Raw genomic sequence first — 18,997 nt, 5'->3', positions numbered from 1 at the left:
TTACCACAAGGCTATTGTAAGAGGTGGAGATTAATAATCTAAAAAATGTTTTAGTTTCATGAGATGTTTGGGACTATGACTTTTGGCTAAAACCATGACGGACATTGTCCAAGTTATACTTATAGTTGAGGCCTCGAGGGAGCCAGACATAAAAGGGGTAGTTTATGTGCCTCCTGAAACTAATGGGTCGTACATGCGGTCAGAAATATACCAATCCATCTATTAGAGATTAGAGAACAAAGTTTACTTATGATATTATCCCATACAATTATAAACTTAAATGAAGTAATAACTTGATATGTTTTGCCATCCTTGTACCTAATACGGCAATAACATAAGACTGATTTCACATAGCTAACAACAACTACTGATACTCTCATGAAGTTTTCAGATGAGAGAAATAACAATTATCGTCCATGTAAATCGTGATTTTATCACTTATGAATAGATATGTTTCCTTTGGATAAAAAAAAAAACAACAACAACTACTGGTTCTGCTTCAGCGGCGTTTGCCCCAAAATTTATGTACCCCCAACTACCACGACGTTTGCTTTTACATAAATACCCTTCAAGTAAGCATAAGAGTCAAGGGTATAATAGTCTTCTTCTCTTAACTTGATTTTCTCGAATAAGAGTCGTTGATTTGTTCAATAATTTTCTTCTCCTCCTCCGTCAACCGGGAAAATCCCTTTCTTCTTCTACCTCCTCCGTGCTTCTTCTTCTTCTAGGGTGGGTGATTGATTGATATCTTCTTCCTCCGCCGCATCTCCGTTAGAGAGAGAAACAGAGAGGAAATTCGTGACGTTTGATGGATTCCAAAACCAATACCAGTAACAACAGATGCTCTTCCTCATTGATCTCCTCCACAAGCTTCAACTACTCCTCGTTATTTCTCAATATTTTTCAATTATCTGATTTATCCTCTTTCAATCGATTAACACCTTGGATTCTAGATATCTGGTTTACCCATCTCAAATAGCAATCAAAAATACAAATTTCTCTATTCAAACATACTAAGCAAATTCGATAAAAAGGTATATCTTTTAACCTAATCTGAAGTCTCCTATGTTCTCTTTCAGTTTGATGTTATTAAGAACCTGAAAGTTTGTTAATTTATTGTTTTGAATCCCTAGCAATTTTATGTTACTATAGGTTCTTAGATGAACTCTTTAGCTTGTTCTATGACAAGGTGAAAACCCCTTTTTGGCAAAAAATATGATCAGTTAACTACGCATTAACTTAAGTGAATGTTAGAGTGTTCTGTGAAAAAGGTGTGATTTTTTTAACAATTGCCAGATTTTTTGTGTAAAAGATGAGCTTAAAGTTAGTAATTCTTAGTTTCCTTTCTATATATCATAAAATTTGACCAAGAATCGTATGATGTTTATTTGTTTTCCGGGCGTAGTTTCAATATGGTTCCATGGGTATGCTTGATAATTGATAATATGGTAGGAGTGGATATGATAATTGATATGTTTGTGGTGATCATGGGTTCCCTTGTACCACTCCGAATATTGATGAATTCTGCGCTTGCAGACGTTAAAATCGGGTTTATATCGAGTGTATTCAGTTTGATATATGGCTCTACTCAAATTTTTACGACTGTTAGATGTAAATGTTTAGATAAGCTAACGCTAGAAATTGACCCTTTTCTTTTACTTCTGAATTATACAGGAAACAATACTGACTGAATAATCCCTGAATCAGAAGTTGAGTGTCTTCTCAGAAGAGAAGTATGAAAGAAGGTGTGCGTGAACGATTGCCCAAAATGGCCATCTCTACCGGTACCTCACAGCCTAAGATGCCACGGGGAAGAGGTAGACCCCAAGGCCCTGGGTGGGCTGCACTTGACCTGAAGCAACATGGTCAACCAGGTTTTGGACCTGAATTTGTCGCCAAACCTTTTCCACCTGTAACAGAAACCCGTATTTCTTCGCTCCCCGTAAATGGATTCATGAATGGCCACAGTTCATCCGCGAAGTCCTTCTTATCCGCTATTAAACCTTCAAAAGAGTCTTCAAATCTCATGGGTTATGCTAATGATCTTAAAGGACAAATGCTAGTTGGTAGCTCCAGTGGAAATAAAGTTGTTGCAGATCTTGAGAAGCTGAAAGAGCTGCATAATTGGGCTGATGATTGTTTGATTGAGGATATTCTGACAGCCGTAAATAATAATCTTTCACAGGCCTCTACTATATTGCAGGATATGGTTTCTTCTGGCAGCTCTAATGAAAGTGAAGGTAAATCTTCTGTTAAGGATACAGTCCTTGACAATATCAGAGACACGACTGGTAAAGTTATTACTGCAGAAAATACAACCGACCTGGCTGTGATGAAGTCAGCACTTGAGGAACGTTCTTATGTTGACTTCTCTACTGAAAATAAGCCATCTGACATTAGCGTACCTGTAAATGTAATGGCACACCAGTTGATATATGCACCTCTTGAACCTGAGTGGGAAGAAGATGATGTTTATTTGAGCCACCGGAAAGATGCCATAAGAACAGTTAGGTATGTCTGCTGATACTATACATTATATCTCGTCTGTTTGTGGTCATTGATTAGCTTTAATAACATACGTTACGACTAAATTGGGTCACATATCAGGATCTGCAACTGATAAGGATCTTTAGAATCTGTGAGTTCCATATGTTAGCGGGAACCATTGGATTTGGGTGTTCCATCCCCGCCGTTCCTGAAACTGTTCAACCTTTTCTTTAAACTTTCAGCTTAGAAAAGGGTTCTGTTCTTTTTTTGCATATTGACATTGATATGATCTCACCTCCCCGAATATTGACCTTTTGAACTGTTCTTTTGTGTTGGTATATGTAGGTCGGCAGCTCAGCATTCTCGAGCAGCCAGCAATGCCTTCCTACGTGGTGATCACTACTCCGCCCAAAAACTCTCACAGAAGGCTCAGGAAGAGTGGGTGGCTGCTGAAGAGCTGAACTCTAAGGCTGCCCAGGAGATTCTAAAAATAAGGAATGACGCTAACGATGAATGGAAGCTGGACCTTCATGGTCTCCATACAAATGAAGCTGTGCATGCCTTAATGGAGCATCTTCAGAAGATTGAGACTCAGACCCCATTAAACCGTTCGGTACCTCGAACAATCCAACCCAAAGCAGATTCTCCTCACGATTCAGGTAGTTGCTTAAATATTGACATAAAGACAGACAAAGAGCACGGTATATGTTCACAAAGACCGGGGGTATTACAAGTTATAACAGGTATTGTTCGACTTGGCTATAAGATATACAATGCGTAAGTTAAAATACATATATTTATGTACATATATGTTTATGTTTATATATATACATGCGTAAAGATTTTCTATATGACGTGGGATGTCTTAGAAGAGAGAATCCTATTCCCACCCTCTAGTACGCCAACGTTTGTACGCTTCCTACTGTGCTTGTGGTATCAGAATATCCTCGTATTCCATATCGGTTCTTGGTGGCGATTAACTATGTGGACTTCGGTTGTTCCTTGCAGTAGAATGTTCATCACATTCTTCCAAGGACCATCCGATAGCCAAATGTTAGCCAGGATAAAAATATATATCTTGTTCTTTTTGTTCTTTAGGGATATCTCTCCTAAGAAGAATTTTCACTTATTGAGCTGTTTTAGCCCCCTAGCTACTTCTTTTGAGGAGAAACTGACTAACTGAATGTGAATTGCCTCTTTAACAGGGACAGGTAACCATAGCCGAGGTGGACAGGCTTCACTCCCTGTGGCAGTGAGAACTTTCCTCATTGAGAACGGGTAAAATTGCTATCTTTTTCATTCAGCTCACAAACAGCAGAACCAGTATCGCTATTTTACCATCTGCTGATCAAGAGTCCTTATTCTCGCTCTCTTTTTGTCTTCTATTTTCCACTATCTGCTCCCCCTTGTTCATGGAATAACTATTAAAAAACTCAAATCTGAGAAAACCAACCAACTTAGTAGGTTTTGACTGTTTGGCTAGCACCTACACGTAAACCCAAGTTCCACCTGAAAGACTAAGTTTGATCTTTGAATTTTTTGGAAAAGATATGTTTCTAACTTGTATTAATTCAATCTTGTTGCAGATACCGCTTCGATGAGGCTAGGCCTGGGGTTATTGCAGTTCGTCCCAAGTTCCGTGTGTGTCATAGCTAAATGCCCGAACTTCTGTAAAACCAAATAAATTATGTTTCGTCCATCAGCCCAGACTTTTTTTTTTCTAAATTAGTTAATTTCTCTGAAAAGTTCATTCATCGATAATAAGGAGATAGGAGTTTGGGTTCTGATTAGTGTGGAAGTATTGGTTTACCATCAGTAATTTAATTCATATGTTAACTCCTGGTTGTAATTTAACAGTACTCAATTGGGAGTCTCATCTTCTTTATAAAATGCTGTTTTTTTCTTGTTTTAGATTAGATGAATTGTGATTGTATCTCATGAATCTTGTATGCTCAACTAATGATCTTAACCATCTCATTCTTCACTTTGATCAGCCTGATTTTTGCGGCATACGATTTTGTTAATAATTTCACATTCCACTACAAGAAGGAATTGACAGAATGATATAACTCTGTTGTTAGAGGCTATCAGATCGTTCATGTTGTTAGAGCCTATTGAATCGTTCATGTTTAGAGGGCGGGAAAAGAGTGTGATTGCTAAGAATGACAATTGAAAAGGGTATTGACTTGGTACATGGGAATGGATCAAAAATTGCATTATATAGGTGAAATCCCAAACCTAGGGGATGAGTGGGTTTGCGATTCTCTTTGAACGGAATGTGATTCCTCTTGAAGGTGAAATCCCAAACCTAGGGGTTAAGTGGGGTTGTGATTCTCTTGAACCATCCAGCAAATAGTCCAATCATTCTCTACCTATTATATTACTGATCAAACCAGACGATTGAGTAACGTATTACAATTACTGGGAACCACATTGCGAAATTATTATTCTTGATAATCACATTCCTTCTCCACATTGCGAAATTATTATTCGTGATAATCACACTCCTCCACATCGCGAAATTATTATTCTTGATAATCACATTCCTTCTCCTCGCAAAACATGACCTTGGGGCTAGCCATGGTGCTACTCACTCTTCTTCCATTGGCATCACAAACCCTTGGGGAAGGAATTCACTTTTTGTTCTTTGCTTTAGATATTGTCAGGTGATAGACATGCTTTCTCCAAATACATGAGACGCATTGCATCTGAAACAGCGCCAACGACTCAACTGTGCCTATGGTACTGGTTGGGCAACCATGGGTGCCAAAGGAGAAATCTTGCCGTTTGGAACACGGATCTGAAGATGGGCATTCAAGTCGAACTAGAAAAAAAGTTCTAAACATGTAGCAGAAATTCAAGGTCCAAAACAAGAATTCAATAACTGAAATTATAAGAAAACTGATCTTTTACAACAAGCAATTGTCAGAAAGGCAATGACAGCCACTGAAGAAATTCGCTTAGAATTTTTGTTTATTTAATCAAAAAGATCAAATAATATCATCATAGTCAATCAGGCTTTAAGGGCCCCTCCTGCTTTAACAAGCTCCTCAAGTACTTTCGAGATCTGTGTTTCTGTTAATCCTTCCAGATAAACGCCTCTCTCGACACCCATGTCTGTGTTAACAAATCGTTGTTACAAATCAGATAGATGGTAGATTGTTAAAATTTATAAACAAACATACCATGAAGACAATTTTGAACATTATTATTAATCCACAATAATCACAACATTAAAATCGAAAACTTGTTGCGTGGGCCATTATGGAGGCGTTTTATGTGTTCACTACTAAGTACAAAGTGCTTCTCCTTCATTACCACTATTTTCAGCCGAGTCTTACAGGTTAAAAGTTTATGAGTAGTGAAAACCTAATGAGGATATCTCCGCCTGTGATTTAGGAATTAGGAACCAAATCTCTCTTCAACAAGACTACTTATAACATGGCATACTACAACATTGAGTATTGAGGTTTGAGAACCTAAACTCTTGGTCAATATCGATTCCAAGGAAGAAGACACTAAAGGGGGAGGTGGGAATCAAAACAAGGGATTTGGTAAGATTTGTGTTTCCTTTACAAACTTGAACCCTAAGATTTTAATTTGCCAAAGTAGACCAACGGAACTAAAGTCCTGCCAAACCCTACTTTTGGCCGTTTTTCCTATTCTGAATTCCTCCATCCACCAAACAAACCATAATACTACTTCGAAGAAAGAAAGATAGCTGCAAACGAAGTCTTCGAAATGTTTTGTATAGCTCTATCATGATACCCAATATAGAGTGATGTTAGACAAGCAAAACAAAGAATTGAAGAGAAATCATGGAAGTACCGAATCTGGCCCACAATTGAGGCTTGACTCCACTGCTTTCACGGATCAAAATTGGGAGCTTTGGGTTCAATGTCTTCAGATCTTTGTAATTCCTCTGAACAAACTCTCTGTGTTCATCAAAGTTTTCAAGTTAAACAACAAACATCATATCAGACCCATACCCACATATACATTCGGATTCAATTTGACAACATCGGAAGAACGAACAATATTTACCTAGTTTGGGAGCTCTCAGGTGAAGATTGACAGAACAATAGTCTGACCTCTTTCAAATTTCTTGATAGATGTCCCCTCCAAGCCATTTTCTTTCAACATTAAAATGGGAAGCTTTCATTATCAAATTTTACTTAAAGTTTCTCTCTCAAAAAATAATGGTGATTCAAAAGACTTCCTAACTTCCTAGATTAATCATTTAAGCATAAGGGAATAGAAGAAACCCTTTCAAGATACAATTATCACATAGGGTATAACTACAACCAATCTACTCAGAACTAAAATGTTACTAAAATTCAACAAAATGTTCAGAAACTTCTAAACCAAACACAATATCGATAAGACTGAAAAAATACGAAATTTAAGAGAAAATGTTAGGGTTTCTTCGTAATGCCTAAGATCTAAATCTAGTTCCGCCATTCTAATGTGACTTAGTACAAACTAGATTTTGGATGGAATCAGATTTTTGTTGAAAACCAGTTTGATTTCGGTGTTTAGTTGAGTCGGAATAAAATTAAACAAATAGAGATAGAGAGAGATAAAGAGACTCACCTTAATTTCGATTTGCTCGGTTTGAAGGTCTATAGGGGAAATTAGGGTTAAAGATCGAATACAAGGACGGAGCTTGGATGATCTTGAATTTTGCAGGTCTAGATTGAGTTAGAATTACAAAAGAGCCCTTCGTGAAGAAAAATGGCATATCGTGTATGGAGAGCTCTTTTCCATACATAGAGATCAAAATGGTTTCCACAAAAAAAAAAAAAAAAAAAAAAAAAATCAATCAAAATGACAAAATCACGTTGGAGCTAGGATTGTGAAAAAACATAGAAACCCCATACCCGACCCGACTACCCCTTAACTACACAGGACTCCAAACAAAAAGGCGTTCTTCAACCAAAAAAAGCCAAAAAACAAAAAGGTTGTAGCTCAACCTAAACGAGTTTACCCAACTTGAGGAGTTCGAGAAAGTCAAGAATCCGAAGATAGAAGTTCCTGTAAAACCCAGTATAATTAATGAGACAGATTCAAGTAAAAGATCATGGTAGGCCTTTCCTCACGAGGAGGCACGAATCGTGCTCGCACGGTGCATTCTCAAGTATCCGCTTTATTTAGCCCGTCTTATCACATCCGTTGACCCGCATACCATATGATGCCTCCTTTTTATGTGACAATTGAAGCCCCTTTAGGTACTCATACGCACTTTTTTCGCTTGCCAAAAGTGGGGGACAAATATATAACGGTAATGTTTTCTAATTTCTAGACTGGCACAATCAAGACCCTTTAAGTGGACTTGGAAAGATTTTGAAAAAATTTAATTCTTTTTTTCTCTAAACACCGCCCGTCCACCTTGATTTAATCGACCTTGGGTCCGACATAATAACAATTTTATATTGACAAGCTAGGGCAGAGCCAAACCGCCAGACTAACGAGTAAAAAATGACAACGGACCACGTTATAGTTTCATTAACCCGCGGCGTGGCAGAGTCTCGTGCTATCCACGGCTCGTCAAAGGAGAGCCACAAAATTTGGAGGACGAAAACTTTTCATATGTCATTTAATAGAAGATAAAAGGCTATTTTAGTCAACCACGAAAATACTTGCTTATAAAACAAGACTTGTCCCTCACCGTCGGCTTGTTAGAAACAAACCCTAAAAAAGCTTGGAAGAAGTAACACAAACTCGTTCGCTAGATCTAGTTTCTCTCTGTCTCTACAGATCTGAAAATGGCATCATTCGATGAAGCTCCACCAGGAAACCCTAAGGCCGGAGAGAAGATCTTTAAGACGAAGTGCGCTCAGTGTCATACTGTCGAGAAAGGAGCTGGTCACAAACAAGGTTTGACTTACATTTCTTAAATCAGACTGTTTGTATTTCAAGAAAATATGTTTCGATCTGTTATAATCGATTATATAATATATAATATTGATGATTTGCTAGGTTATGATTTGTTTCTTTGATCTGTTGTTGAAAGCTGATTCTGTTCTCTAATGATTCATAAATTTGTATCCGTTTCAGTTATAGAAGGAATTTAAGTTTTGCATCGATCTGTTATGAATGAATTGTTTTTAGATCTATTTTTACCTTGACTGTGAATCAGTTCAGATTCTATCTGTTTCCTTATAATCTGAGTTTTGACTTTGATGCTGGAAAATTGTGGAATTGATTTCCTTTCATTTAAATATACATATTCATATATATATTTGCAGTTGATCTGATAATCATGTATCATAAGATCGTAGTAGATTGATTGACTTCCGAGTCTGAATCAGCACCTTGAAAACCAGATGCTAATTACGTATGAGTTCTTGAAAAGTTAAGGTCAGACAGGCTGTGTCTGAATTCTGTAAGCATTCTAGTCTAGGGTTGACTGATATTCACTTAAATCCTCAGTTCTTTTACGAACCACATTTTTAGACATTTTGGAGTAGTTCTCTTTATCAAGAACAATATGGAATGAGACTGCTTATACACAATACACTTAGTTTAACGCACCTTTAAAATTTGCAGGACCTAATCTAAATGGTCTTTTCGGAAGACAATCCGGCACAACTGCTGGTTATTCCTACTCTGCTGCCAACAAGAACATGGCTGTCAACTGGGAGGAGAAGACATTGTACGATTACTTGCTTAACCCCAAGAAGGTAAGATTCTATAGCAGAATTTTTCATAGATTATATAACATCGGAATGAAGTTTGTACATTTTCATTCTAACGTGTGATTCTTTGTTCCACTCCTAAGAAGAAGTTTATTACTCACATGCTTCATGTATGTATATACACTCTCATTAGACGAAACTAGACGGAACAACACATTGTTTAAACTTCTTGTCTTTTCTCTAATGTCTGACTCCCAATGTGAGGTTTCATATTGTTTGTTTTGTCTGACCCCCCCAATTTGATGTATCATATATGTGGCTGATTTTATTCCGTCTCAATCGACGGGTTACTGATAAGGACAACAAGAAAAACATATACCCTTTAATGTTCTTTCTTTTTCTTATTATGGCCCATCTGATGATGTTGGTACTCTCCAATCACTACATTTAAATTTCATGTATTAAAAGAACTGCAATATTTCCCTAGCTTTAACTAACCTAACCCGACACAAATTGATGTCTGAATTAATTGTATTAAAGATTGAAAATTTTATTTGAATTGCAGTATATCCCAGGAACAAAGATGGTGTTCCCAGGATTGAAGAAGCCACAGGACCGAGCTGATCTGATTGCTTACCTCAAGGAATCCACGTGCTAATTTTCAATTTGAGAATGAAGGAGTATTGCTCTGAAATAGGAAAAATATAATTTTTTGGGAATAAAACCTTGATCTTGTTAAGGCTATCCGTACTCTTTTTTTCATTTCCAGTCTGAAAAGTATAGGGAGTAGAAGACACTTTGGGTGACTCTCTTTTATAAAGAAAGGCATCACCCCTGAAATAGTTGGGTATGCTTTTATGAACAAAATTTTGTTTTAGGGCTTTTTTTCATCAACATTTGATGAGATACATTTCATTAAATTTGGTTTGTTGGTTTATATTTTTCACTTTTGTCAATTATATATCCTGTTAGTTCACTGTGCCCTAATTTCGTCCGGTGGCTGTTAAGGTAACTAAAAACTATTCATTTTACATTTCTTAGACCCATCCGACAAGGGTAGTTGTTCCACAAGTTCATGCATCTACTTTGCGCTTGTGTTCTTTTTTCCCCCTCTTAATCTTCACTCCCTGATGAATGAAAGGAGAGAAAAAAACAACTTTCTAGATGACCTGAGCTATTCTAGGAGGACCTGCCAATAAAGTTTTTCTATAAAAACTGGAATTGGGCAAGTTGCATACTTTTGGGGTCTCACTTTATAGGAGAACTACACTGAGAAGATGAAAAGGGGAGGGAGATTATAACAGGCAGAAGATGGAAAGGGGAGGGAGAAATAGCTAGAGGAGAAACACAACAAAAAACGGAGAAAGGAAGAGAATATAAAAACAGGGAAGATAAGAATTAAGATGACATTTAATGTAAAAAGGATGTACAAAATGGAATAATGGCTAAATGTAAGTTGGTCACACCACTCGACCTCTTGCACTCACCCATCTCAACAAAATTAAGATTGAAATTTCAATCTTAAAAACCTCAGGAGATAACTAAAATTAAAAAATAGTCGGTCAATTGAGAAGTAGAGAAGGGAATTGATCTAATCTTTATTTGTTCTGAAATTGGAATTTATTGTTCAAACTTAAATTGTAGAGTAACCCCATAAAGCCATATGTGGTTTCAGAAGTACTAATAATAAATACTTAAAAACAAAAAAACTAGGTATTCATAGCATTAACCATCAAAATGACAATTATCCACACCACAGAAAAGTGATATTCAAGTAAAATAAACAACTCAACTGCAACTAAACTATCCATGTTCTCACTTTCATAAATTCAACAAATCAAAACAAAAAGCCGTTTAGATATCTAGAGACTTTAAGGGGTGGTGGTGAATTAGAAGTTTTTTTCCCTTCATTACCATCCTGAAGCAGGGGGTGGAACAACATCGCCTATCGGTGCAACACCAACTGGAGGTGCAGCTGCTGTCTCCCATCCGTCTCCACCTGATGGAACTGAAACTGCAGAGACAAAGAATGAGTCAGATCAATAAAACTTAATTCTATTTCATTAAGCGTTCTAATAAACGCCTAATTCGTCTAAACACAAACTGCATGGGATCTATAACAAAGAACAAGATGGAAAAACAAGCAATTATGTTAGTCAAACCTGGAGAAGCAGTCCACTCAACACCTGTAACAGCAGGAATGGGTGCGTCAGCCACTTCTGGAGCCCACTGGGCATCACCACCCCATTGGTCTCCAAGACCAATTGCACCTGCTGAGTAATCTGCTACAAACTCAGGAGCAGCAATGGCGTCCTCTTCCTGATCCTTAGCTTCCTCAGGTTCCCTGTAGAAGAACAAGTCCACCTGCACAGTTTCAAGGTTGATTTAGACCATTGAGCTAAATCCAAGCACTCAGCTACTTGACAGTTACAATCTTATACAACACCTTTCTTTTGATCCAAAAAAAAAAACAAAGACTAGAACTTCACAGATAATGAGATAAAAAGTTTATGAGTTTTTTTTACCATAACATCCCATTTCTTCCCAGGAATGGTGCCTCGCATCTGAAGAACCATCCTTGCCAACAACCAGAACAGACAACCAATGCTGTGTTTTCCCTTGTTGTTTGCGGGAATCCCAATATCTACATATCTCATGGGTGAGTCTGTATCACAGAACGCAATTGTTGGAATGTTACCGAGGGCAGCTTCCTTAATTGGCTGCAGAAAATTCAAGACTAGTCATTACTGAGAATCAGGACTGTAGGATTCATTCAAACGAAAAAGCAGAGTACCACATAACCCTACTATGTGCTGCTCACCAATTGACAGCGGATATAAGCCTCGACCATATGTACGCTTTTCAGACAAAAACAAATGGAGTACCTGATGATCGGTTCTGGGATCAGTAAGGATTAGAAGACGTGGCTCGCTAAATGAAGTCTGGAGCTGATTGGTAAATGTTCCAGGAGTGTGTCGTCCAGCAATTGGATGAGCTCCAATATACTGAGCAAACTTCAGAACAGCTCTCTGACCATATGGCCTTGCAGACTGAACAATAATATCTTGTGGGTTCTCAATAGCAACAATAACTCTTGCAGCCATTTGAAGCTTCTCCCATGTTTTACCTAGGTTTATGATGTAGATTCCTGCCAATAGTGATTCACAAATCCAGTTAACCCCAATACGAATAAGATAGCAATTAACTTCGTCAAACCCAAGTAAATGTAAAATTCAGCGTTCGCCGTTGCACATCTGAGTCTGACAGAGTACAATCATAACAACCCATGCTAGTTCAGCTCAATTTTAAATTCTTATAGCTGTACTAAACAAAATCGTTCTTATCAGTTCAGGCTTCATATCCTATGAAGCACATGCACATCAAATGGCAATTAACAGGAATATGTTAGCAAATATACCAAAGAGTAAAATAATAAGCAACTCTGTTATGCATAAGCTGTGGTTCCTGCCCACATCAAATAGTTGATTTGGTTATAGTACATTTTATTTATATAGACTTCAGTTTTTCAGTTATGTAATATAATAATTAACTTAATTAACTCAACAAATAAATGATGTATTGGTGATGTCAAATAGAAGTTTAAAGGCACTTAATTCCACCTTGTTATATATAACATCAGTGTCACTTATAGTCTACGTGTTTTTGTGTGGGTTTGCTGGTTGGCACATATGACACTGATCGGATGAAGAAACCTGGGGTGATGATATAGGACAAGCCCAGGAGAAACCCTAGTACATGTGGAACTATGCTAGTAGGTATCAATGGCGCCTACATGGCTACACCAATTTGTACACAAAGAAAAAGAATATTTGAAATTCTGAAAGCTGAAACCAAATTTTACAATGCTATCTCAAAAGGAGCTAAATCGGAGAGGTAACATTATAACTAAAGTTAGGGCATCACCTTTGACAAACATAAATCTTTAAATAATTCTAGCTTATTGTAACAAACATTATAATTGATGGGCAGAAAAAGAAACACTGGAATCATCATTTTTGCAGCTAACTAACACCAAAACCTATTAATCAAAGTGTGATGAAATCTTGATGAACATCTTTTGCATCTAATTAGAGCAATTATTAGACATTCAACAAAAGAAAATGGTAACCCAGAATTTACCTGATTAGCATTTAATCACTAACAATTGACCTATAATATATTTCTCTCACAAAAACTAATAACTAGGGATTTAAAGATCTGAACAGAACAACTAATTCAATATGAAACACAAAAAATCAAGCTAATTTTTCACATAGTTTACTTTCAGATCCACAATCAACAAAAAAACAGAGAGAGAGAGAGAGAGAGAGAGATTTTACCGTCAGTTCTTCGTTTGAAGACGTAACGTTCCATCTGAAAATCGCAATTTTTGGTACCAAGATGAACATCAGCGGCAAGCATCATCTGAATATCAGCCTCTTTCTGAGACAACTCCTTCGTAGTCTCCATGATTGATTGTTAGCTAGGGTTTCTAAGCTCTAACTCCCTGTTACTGTATGGCGAACAAAACCCTAGTTCTTTACCCTCACCGTTTTGCAGAAATGAGGAATTTATGAGGTCATGAGAGAAACCCTAACCAACTAGGGTTGCTAATGGATCGGGTCAATGCAATGGGGCTTAAGCCTTTGATGTTCGAATATTCTATAGGCAACCAGAACAACTCCTTTAGGTTGTGTTTGATAGGGAGAAAATATTTTCTCTCTCTCCACAAAAAGTGTGGAAATGATTCTCTTGAGGAAGCGAAAACTTTATCTAAAAAATGCTAAAAAACACATTTTTTTCACGGTTTTAAGTTGTTTGTTCTACACTTCCACGAAATTAAACTCTTCCGTCCACTTTTTACGTTCCTTACGCCCGTTTGATAGGTCGTCTGAAAAGGCGATGCAGGTTTTAGTATTCAAAATCGTTCCTGAAATACGAATTTATATTCGATTGTACTTACAACAATATAGGTTGGAAGCTTCAATTAACCGTTATAATTAACATGCGTTTCCTTAACATATGACACCTTAAATTATCAGAAAAGTTAGTTGTCATATTTTTTAATTATAAGATAAATCTCAATTATGAAAAGTGGATTAAAGAAAATTTGTCATTTATTGATATACTACTTTTTTTGTTTCTTTGGACAATGATAATCAAAACACAATTAGATAATATAAGTAAAGTGTTCAACATTTTCACCACTAGCATCTCGACTAGAAAACACTCCAGAATCCGGTCTAAAAATCTTCGTCTGGTACTTTTTTCGCACAATATTTTCTAAAATACAAATATTGGCAGCTAGGAGAAGTATGATTATTAATTTACTATAGTAAATCCCCATCCAAATAATTAGTCCCATAGATCATAATATTGTTGGGAGTCTTCCCACTCATGATCCATTTCAAAATTGTTTGGAATCAGAGAAGATGGTTCAAATAGCATGGACTCGATGTTCCACAATTTTGGTGAGTCAAGTGGTGAATCGTTGATAGCTTGAATCTGAGCCGGTGTGAGTCCAATAATAGTTGGTATGGAACTTGGTCTTGGATTACCAATTACTTCACATTTAGTCGTTGGTCCTCCACGTAAGCGTATAGCTGTTATCTTAGCTGCCAATATAATATCATCGGGATTCTTAGTAACAATACGTGGTAATTTATCAATTAATTCGGGGAAATTAAGCTTCGCCCTATTTCCTTTGAGGTGAAATGCTGCTACGTCGTGTGCAGTTGCTGCCATTTCCGCTGTTTCAAAACTACCTAACCAAATTCTAGCCTTTTTACCCGGTTCACGTATTTCCGATACCCATTTTCCCCATTTTCTCTTTCGAATTCCTCTATAATTTCCACGTGATACTTCAGAATCGTTCACAGTGTATTTCCCACTCTCCATATCGATAGAGTTAATGAATTAAATGCGTCAATTGAATGTGTTATCAAGTTGGTAGAGAATTTGAGTATATATAGGTTGGGAACATTGCGAACTTCTTCGCAGCTTCCTAGTACTTGCTTGGGATCATTCGAATGGTTTTTGTAATCTAAAGGACTCATTAATCATTTCTTTTTTCAGGGGATCGTCGACAATCTTGTAAACTATAATAAGGTTTATATATACAGCTGGGTGCCTTGTTAATATTATTTACTTCATTTGTTTATACTCTTATAAGTGTTCCTACTTCAACAATAAAAAAAAGTTTATCATGACATAGAACTAGATACTATAAGAATGTTACCTTTGAATGAATCTCTGAATTTGGTGTTAATATAATGCTAATTTGAACAATATTGTACTATTTTTCAAGTTCGATGTTGGTCAACATAGGTCTATACTTCCTACCATTTTACATTTTTTAAGGACAATTGTATTGTAAAATCATAACACGAAGAGTTTACAAATAAATCATGTGAAATACCATAATCCATGTTAGGTTCATCATAACTTCCTTAGGCTAGTAACCCAAGATTATGTATACCTTTGGAACAAGGAGGTAGACTTGCAGACAGTTTTTTTTTTGTTCAAAATTGTTTACCCTCAATTATTTAATTTACGACAAATTAAAGATTGCATAGTATCTCTTTGAACCACCAATTACTAGCAGAAAGTTACGATCAGACTTCGAGCTTACTATATCAAAATAGAAAAATCTCTATTAACAATTGTTAAGTTTGTGGTCAGCCAGAGTTTTCTCTGGCACCATCATCGCCCAAAAATCACTAAGAGAACCGCCGGTCTCAGCTCTTAAGAGTGAAATGTGAGGGTTTTGCCTTGGGTTGGAGTCGGCCGATGAGATGGGTTTAGGGCATTTTATGATCGAATCAGACTCTAGGATTCTGGTTTATTTGATCACATCCGTAGATCCCGTGGTGTCGTGGCACATTTATACGGACACCATGGAGCTACGTGCTTCAATCTAGAGGCGACAGGTGAAGATATCTCATTGCCAAGACTTCATAATCAGGTCGCACACAACCTAGCGGCTTCGTGTTTGGTCCCTTGAATGGGCCGAGCCACCTTCTAATCCTCTGATGTTAATTTTAATTATTTGTTTTGGTCCTATATACTCTTGTCCATCGATATAGGATTCGAACTTTGTAACTTTGCTTTTAATAGATGTGTTTCTACTCACAAAAAAAAAAACTGAAACCCAATTAACTATGGGTGGAGAAGACCTAAACATTTTGTTGGTAGTTAGATACTCATTCTTTCATTTGGGACTATTCTCACATTCACGAAGATAAAGAACTAAACCAGTTTCCTTTGAGGCACCAGGTGATATCAGTTCTGTTTTAGTATAACTTTTTTCAAGTCAAACCCCCTGTGAAAAGATATGGGATCAATCAATAGAAACATTTTTTTTTTGCTGAGGTGGGCCAATAGAAGTTATAGGTTCTCTGAACCCAAAAAGGCCATAAGATTAGTGTAAGATAAAATATAAAATGTATCTTTCAATGAAAAGCACGGATAGACCCATAATTTTTGTTATAAGATTTTGGTGCATGAATGTATAAATAATATAATAAAATTTTAATGAAATGTTTTGCAGTTGATGATATTACGTGACACGCGGCTTAACAACTGTCTGGTGACGTGTATATTGAATGGTGATATCATCTTGTATCTGGACTCCATAACTTTGTTTAGTCATAGCATTCTTAGTTTGAATTTATAGGTCTCACTTTAACATTTGTTTTCATTTCATATTCTCTCTTCCCACTTATTTCTTGTTTCCTGGTCTTGTCTAAGTGGCTTCCTTGCTGACTAGACATATGCCTAAAATTGGAACCTTGTACCAACACTTAAAAAGAACGTTTGGGACAAAATTTTATATTCCTAAAATACCATGTGTAAGTGGCAAACGTAATAAGTGGGTGCGCAACTTCATTAATACCTATTTAATAAAAAAAACTTCGTTAATACCCATTTATAGTAATATACATGGATCAGATACATCATGGTTAATTTCTCAGAAAAAAAATTGAGTGACTCTGGTAACTAAGATTTTGAGCAAGTATTTATTGTCGGGGTCTTTTAAGTAGACTCGCTATATCGTCATAAAAAAAACGAAACTTCACTGTTAAAACTTGGGATGAGAGGTAAAGTAGAGATAATATGGACAACTTTCATTGTTGTGTCACAGTTAAACAAAAAAGATGGTAAAACCACTAGAATTACTCTTGTAAGGAAGATAGAAGGGCCAAGTGATCGCCAATAGAAGAGATATAATGGATTGTTCCCCTTCTAACTCTCCCATCTATATAGACAACCCTCCAGATCGGTATACGGGGGTTACATCGAAACTAAAAATAATCACCCCTTAGAGTAGTCATTGTAAAACAATCTTTGCAGCCTAGACTAAAAGTGCATAGACAACTAAGTGTTTTAGGTCCTTTAGGTACAATGTTTGGAGCCTAGACTAAAAGTGCATGCAGAACCTTACTAAGTGTTTAGGTCCTTTAGGTGTACTTGACAAGTCTCTGTCTTTTAGGTGGACTTGAGTGCTCTTGTCATGAATAAAACTCCAGTGGTTGAACTTGGGCAAAAGTGGTGTATGCTTAACTTTGCTAATATTCATTTTTCATGATATTATGCAATGCATTAGATACATCAAGGGCCATGGCCAGTTGATGAGTCATGAAAATGCCTCATTTCAATCTCTTAATTGGAGCTAGTTAGTCCATATCGAGCCGTTACTCTGATGAACTGCTTGATTTTCTTTCTCAGGTGTCTTTTACGGAGTTTAGTGTGAAAAACAGGCGAAATCAGGAGAAATTGATGTTAGGAGCATTTTGATCATTTGGTGACAAGGGTAGCATGGTAAGTTTGGATAATGTTGATGCTCGGATGAGAAGAGGGGTCCATGACGAGTCCGTGGGTGAAGATGGAAGTCGAATAGGAGTCCGGTTGTGCAAAATATTCAAGGTCAAAGTTTGGGTCAAAGACAGTTGACCAGATCAAATAGAACACGTGGAGAAGATCTTTGTAGAGCATATGGTGTAATCTGACGGTCCAAGTTATTATCGGGATACTTTCTGGCACCGGTGGAAGGCGCTCAGGGGTTTCACGTTGTGAGGATCCAGTGCATGGGTTTCATCTTATTACTATGGGACCGGGACATCTAACGGACAGGGAGAAAGGAAGACTAGATCGGACGGTCCATGTACCACCAACTGAATTTAAATTTTCCTTCTCTCCCGGCTTCTTTAGGAACTGTTCAAAAACAATTTAGAGAGAGAGATGTAATCAAAACAGACTCGATCGAGGGATTGGTGGAAACAGAAAGGATTGGAAAAGAAGGAGATCTTCTCGGCTGAGGGAGGATCATCACGGTTTTGGAGGATTTTAGAGAAAGAACAGGAGGGAGAAAGACTGAACCGGAGCTTAAGAGTTTTGATTTTTCTTGATTTTTGATCTTTCTTTTGTAACCTCTGCTTCTCAGTGAGAGAGAGAGAGAGATTACAGAGGAAGAGAGAGAATTAGAGAGAGAGACAGAGAGATTAAGAAGAGAGTTATTGTAGAGAGAGAGAGAAACAGAAACTCGGTTTTAATAAATCATAATCATTTTCTTGCTTTTGATTTTTCTTGTTGTTTTCTACTTCTTAGTGAGAGAGAGGGAGATTACAGAGAAAGAGAGAGAGAGATTACAGAAAGAGTGAAAAAGAAACAGAAATTCAAGAAGACGAGAAAATAATTTTCCCAGAGGGTGCGTTTGGCAGAATTCTTGGAAAAACAGAAGAAAATCACTTCCTTAAGGCTCTGTTTGGCTGCAAAATCAGTAAGAAACTCAATTTTTCTACTTTTCTCCCGCATTCTATATAGTTAAACTTCCATCCTTTATCATGAGTAGCTAAATCTTATCTATCTAGGGT

General features: G+C 37.0%; 4 protein-coding genes and 1 pseudogene across 5 annotated transcripts; 2 read left to right on the top strand and 3 right to left on the bottom strand.

Annotated features, from left to right (window-relative positions):
- Positions 1-624: 624 nt before the first annotated feature.
- On the top strand, positions 625-4,398 carry LOC147550381 (smr (Small MutS Related) domain-containing protein). Its single transcript, XM_086671324.1, has 5 exons — positions 625-1,034; positions 1,675-2,511; positions 2,833-3,230; positions 3,693-3,765; positions 4,074-4,398. Exons 2-5 carry the CDS (start codon positions 1,736-1,738, stop codon positions 4,141-4,143), a joined length of 1,317 nt encoding a protein of 438 aa, XP_086527450.1. The 5' UTR covers positions 625-1,034; positions 1,675-1,735; the 3' UTR covers positions 4,144-4,398.
- A 945-nt stretch (positions 4,399-5,343) lies between these two features.
- On the bottom strand, positions 5,344-7,228 carry LOC147550380 (NADH dehydrogenase [ubiquinone] 1 alpha subcomplex subunit 2-like). Its single transcript, XM_086671317.1, has 4 exons — positions 7,081-7,228; positions 6,532-6,620; positions 6,316-6,422; positions 5,344-5,604 (listed from the first exon to the last, which is right to left on the bottom strand). The coding sequence occupies exons 2-4, from the start codon at positions 6,615-6,617 to the stop codon at positions 5,501-5,503; spliced, it is 297 nt and encodes a 98-aa protein (XP_086527443.1). The 5' UTR covers positions 6,618-6,620; positions 7,081-7,228; the 3' UTR covers positions 5,344-5,500.
- A 794-nt stretch (positions 7,229-8,022) lies between these two features.
- CYTC-2 (cytochrome c-2) lies at positions 8,023-10,062 on the top strand. Its single transcript, XM_086665476.1, has 3 exons — positions 8,023-8,364; positions 9,037-9,170; positions 9,691-10,062. The coding sequence occupies exons 1-3, from the start codon at positions 8,253-8,255 to the stop codon at positions 9,781-9,783; spliced, it is 339 nt and encodes a 112-aa protein (XP_086521602.1). The 5' UTR covers positions 8,023-8,252; the 3' UTR covers positions 9,784-10,062.
- Positions 10,063-10,819: 757 nt separating this feature from the next.
- Positions 10,820-13,973, bottom strand: LOC147550378 (small ribosomal subunit protein uS2-like). 2 transcript variants are annotated; one of them, XM_086665474.1, is made up of 5 exons: positions 13,466-13,973; positions 12,011-12,273; positions 11,651-11,845; positions 11,288-11,489; positions 10,820-11,139 (listed from the first exon to the last, which is right to left on the bottom strand). In XM_086665474.1, the coding sequence occupies exons 1-5, from the start codon at positions 13,593-13,595 to the stop codon at positions 11,036-11,038; spliced, it is 894 nt and encodes a 297-aa protein (XP_086521600.1). In that variant the 5' UTR covers positions 13,596-13,973; the 3' UTR covers positions 10,820-11,035. The 2 variants fall into 2 exon arrangements, with proteins under 2 accessions (XP_086521600.1, XP_086521601.1); XM_086665475.1 differs by having other exon boundaries at positions 10,820-11,133; positions 13,466-13,795.
- A 507-nt stretch (positions 13,974-14,480) lies between these two features.
- On the bottom strand, positions 14,481-15,023 carry LOC147550377 (ethylene-responsive transcription factor ERF021 pseudogene; annotated as a pseudogene).
- Between the last annotated feature and the right edge of the window lie 3,974 nt (positions 15,024-18,997).

This window comes from Eschscholzia californica, unplaced genomic scaffold, assembly GCF_041429995.1.
Source record: "Eschscholzia californica isolate CP2 unplaced genomic scaffold, dmEscCali1.0.p SCAF_3, whole genome shotgun sequence".
Taxonomy (NCBI): domain Eukaryota; kingdom Viridiplantae; phylum Streptophyta; class Magnoliopsida; order Ranunculales; family Papaveraceae; genus Eschscholzia; species Eschscholzia californica.
Note: the sequence above shows the minus strand (reverse complement) of the source record. Positions and strands in the feature narration are given on the sequence as shown.

Bases quoted from the DNA above. Each gene is read 5' to 3' on its own strand.
- LOC147550381 (XM_086671324.1), top strand. From the start codon at position 1,736: ATGAAAGAAGGTGTGCGTGAACGATTGCCCAAAATGGCCATCTCTACC. The intron at 2,512-2,832 runs GTATGTCTGCTG...TGGTATATGTAG, and splicing joins GATGCCATAAGAACAGTTAG to GTCGGCAGCTCAGCATTCTC. The intron at 3,231-3,692 runs GTATTGTTCGAC...CCTCTTTAACAG, and splicing joins GGTATTACAAGTTATAACAG to GGACAGGTAACCATAGCCGA.
- LOC147550380 (XM_086671317.1), bottom strand. From the start codon at position 6,617: ATGGCTTGGAGGGGACATCTATCAAGAAATTTGAAAGAGGTCAGACTA. The intron at 6,423-6,531 runs GTAAATATTGTT...TGATGAACACAG, and splicing joins CCTGAGAGCTCCCAAACTAG to AGAGTTTGTTCAGAGGAATT. The intron at 5,605-6,315 runs GTACTTCCATGA...TTGTTAACACAG, and splicing joins TCAATTGTGGGCCAGATTCG to ACATGGGTGTCGAGAGAGGC.
- CYTC-2 (XM_086665476.1), top strand. From the start codon at position 8,253: ATGGCATCATTCGATGAAGCTCCACCAGGAAACCCTAAGGCCGGAGAG. The intron at 8,365-9,036 runs GTTTGACTTACA...TAAAATTTGCAG, and splicing joins AGGAGCTGGTCACAAACAAG to GACCTAATCTAAATGGTCTT. The intron at 9,171-9,690 runs GTAAGATTCTAT...TTTGAATTGCAG, and splicing joins ACTTGCTTAACCCCAAGAAG to TATATCCCAGGAACAAAGAT.
- LOC147550378 (XM_086665474.1), bottom strand. From the start codon at position 13,595: ATGGAGACTACGAAGGAGTTGTCTCAGAAAGAGGCTGATATTCAGATG. The intron at 11,490-11,650 runs GTAAAAAAAACT...GAAACTGTGCAG, and splicing joins GGAAGAAATGGGATGTTATG to GTGGACTTGTTCTTCTACAG. The intron at 11,140-11,287 runs GTTTGACTAACA...TTGTCTCTGCAG, and splicing joins TGAGTGGACTGCTTCTCCAG to TTTCAGTTCCATCAGGTGGA.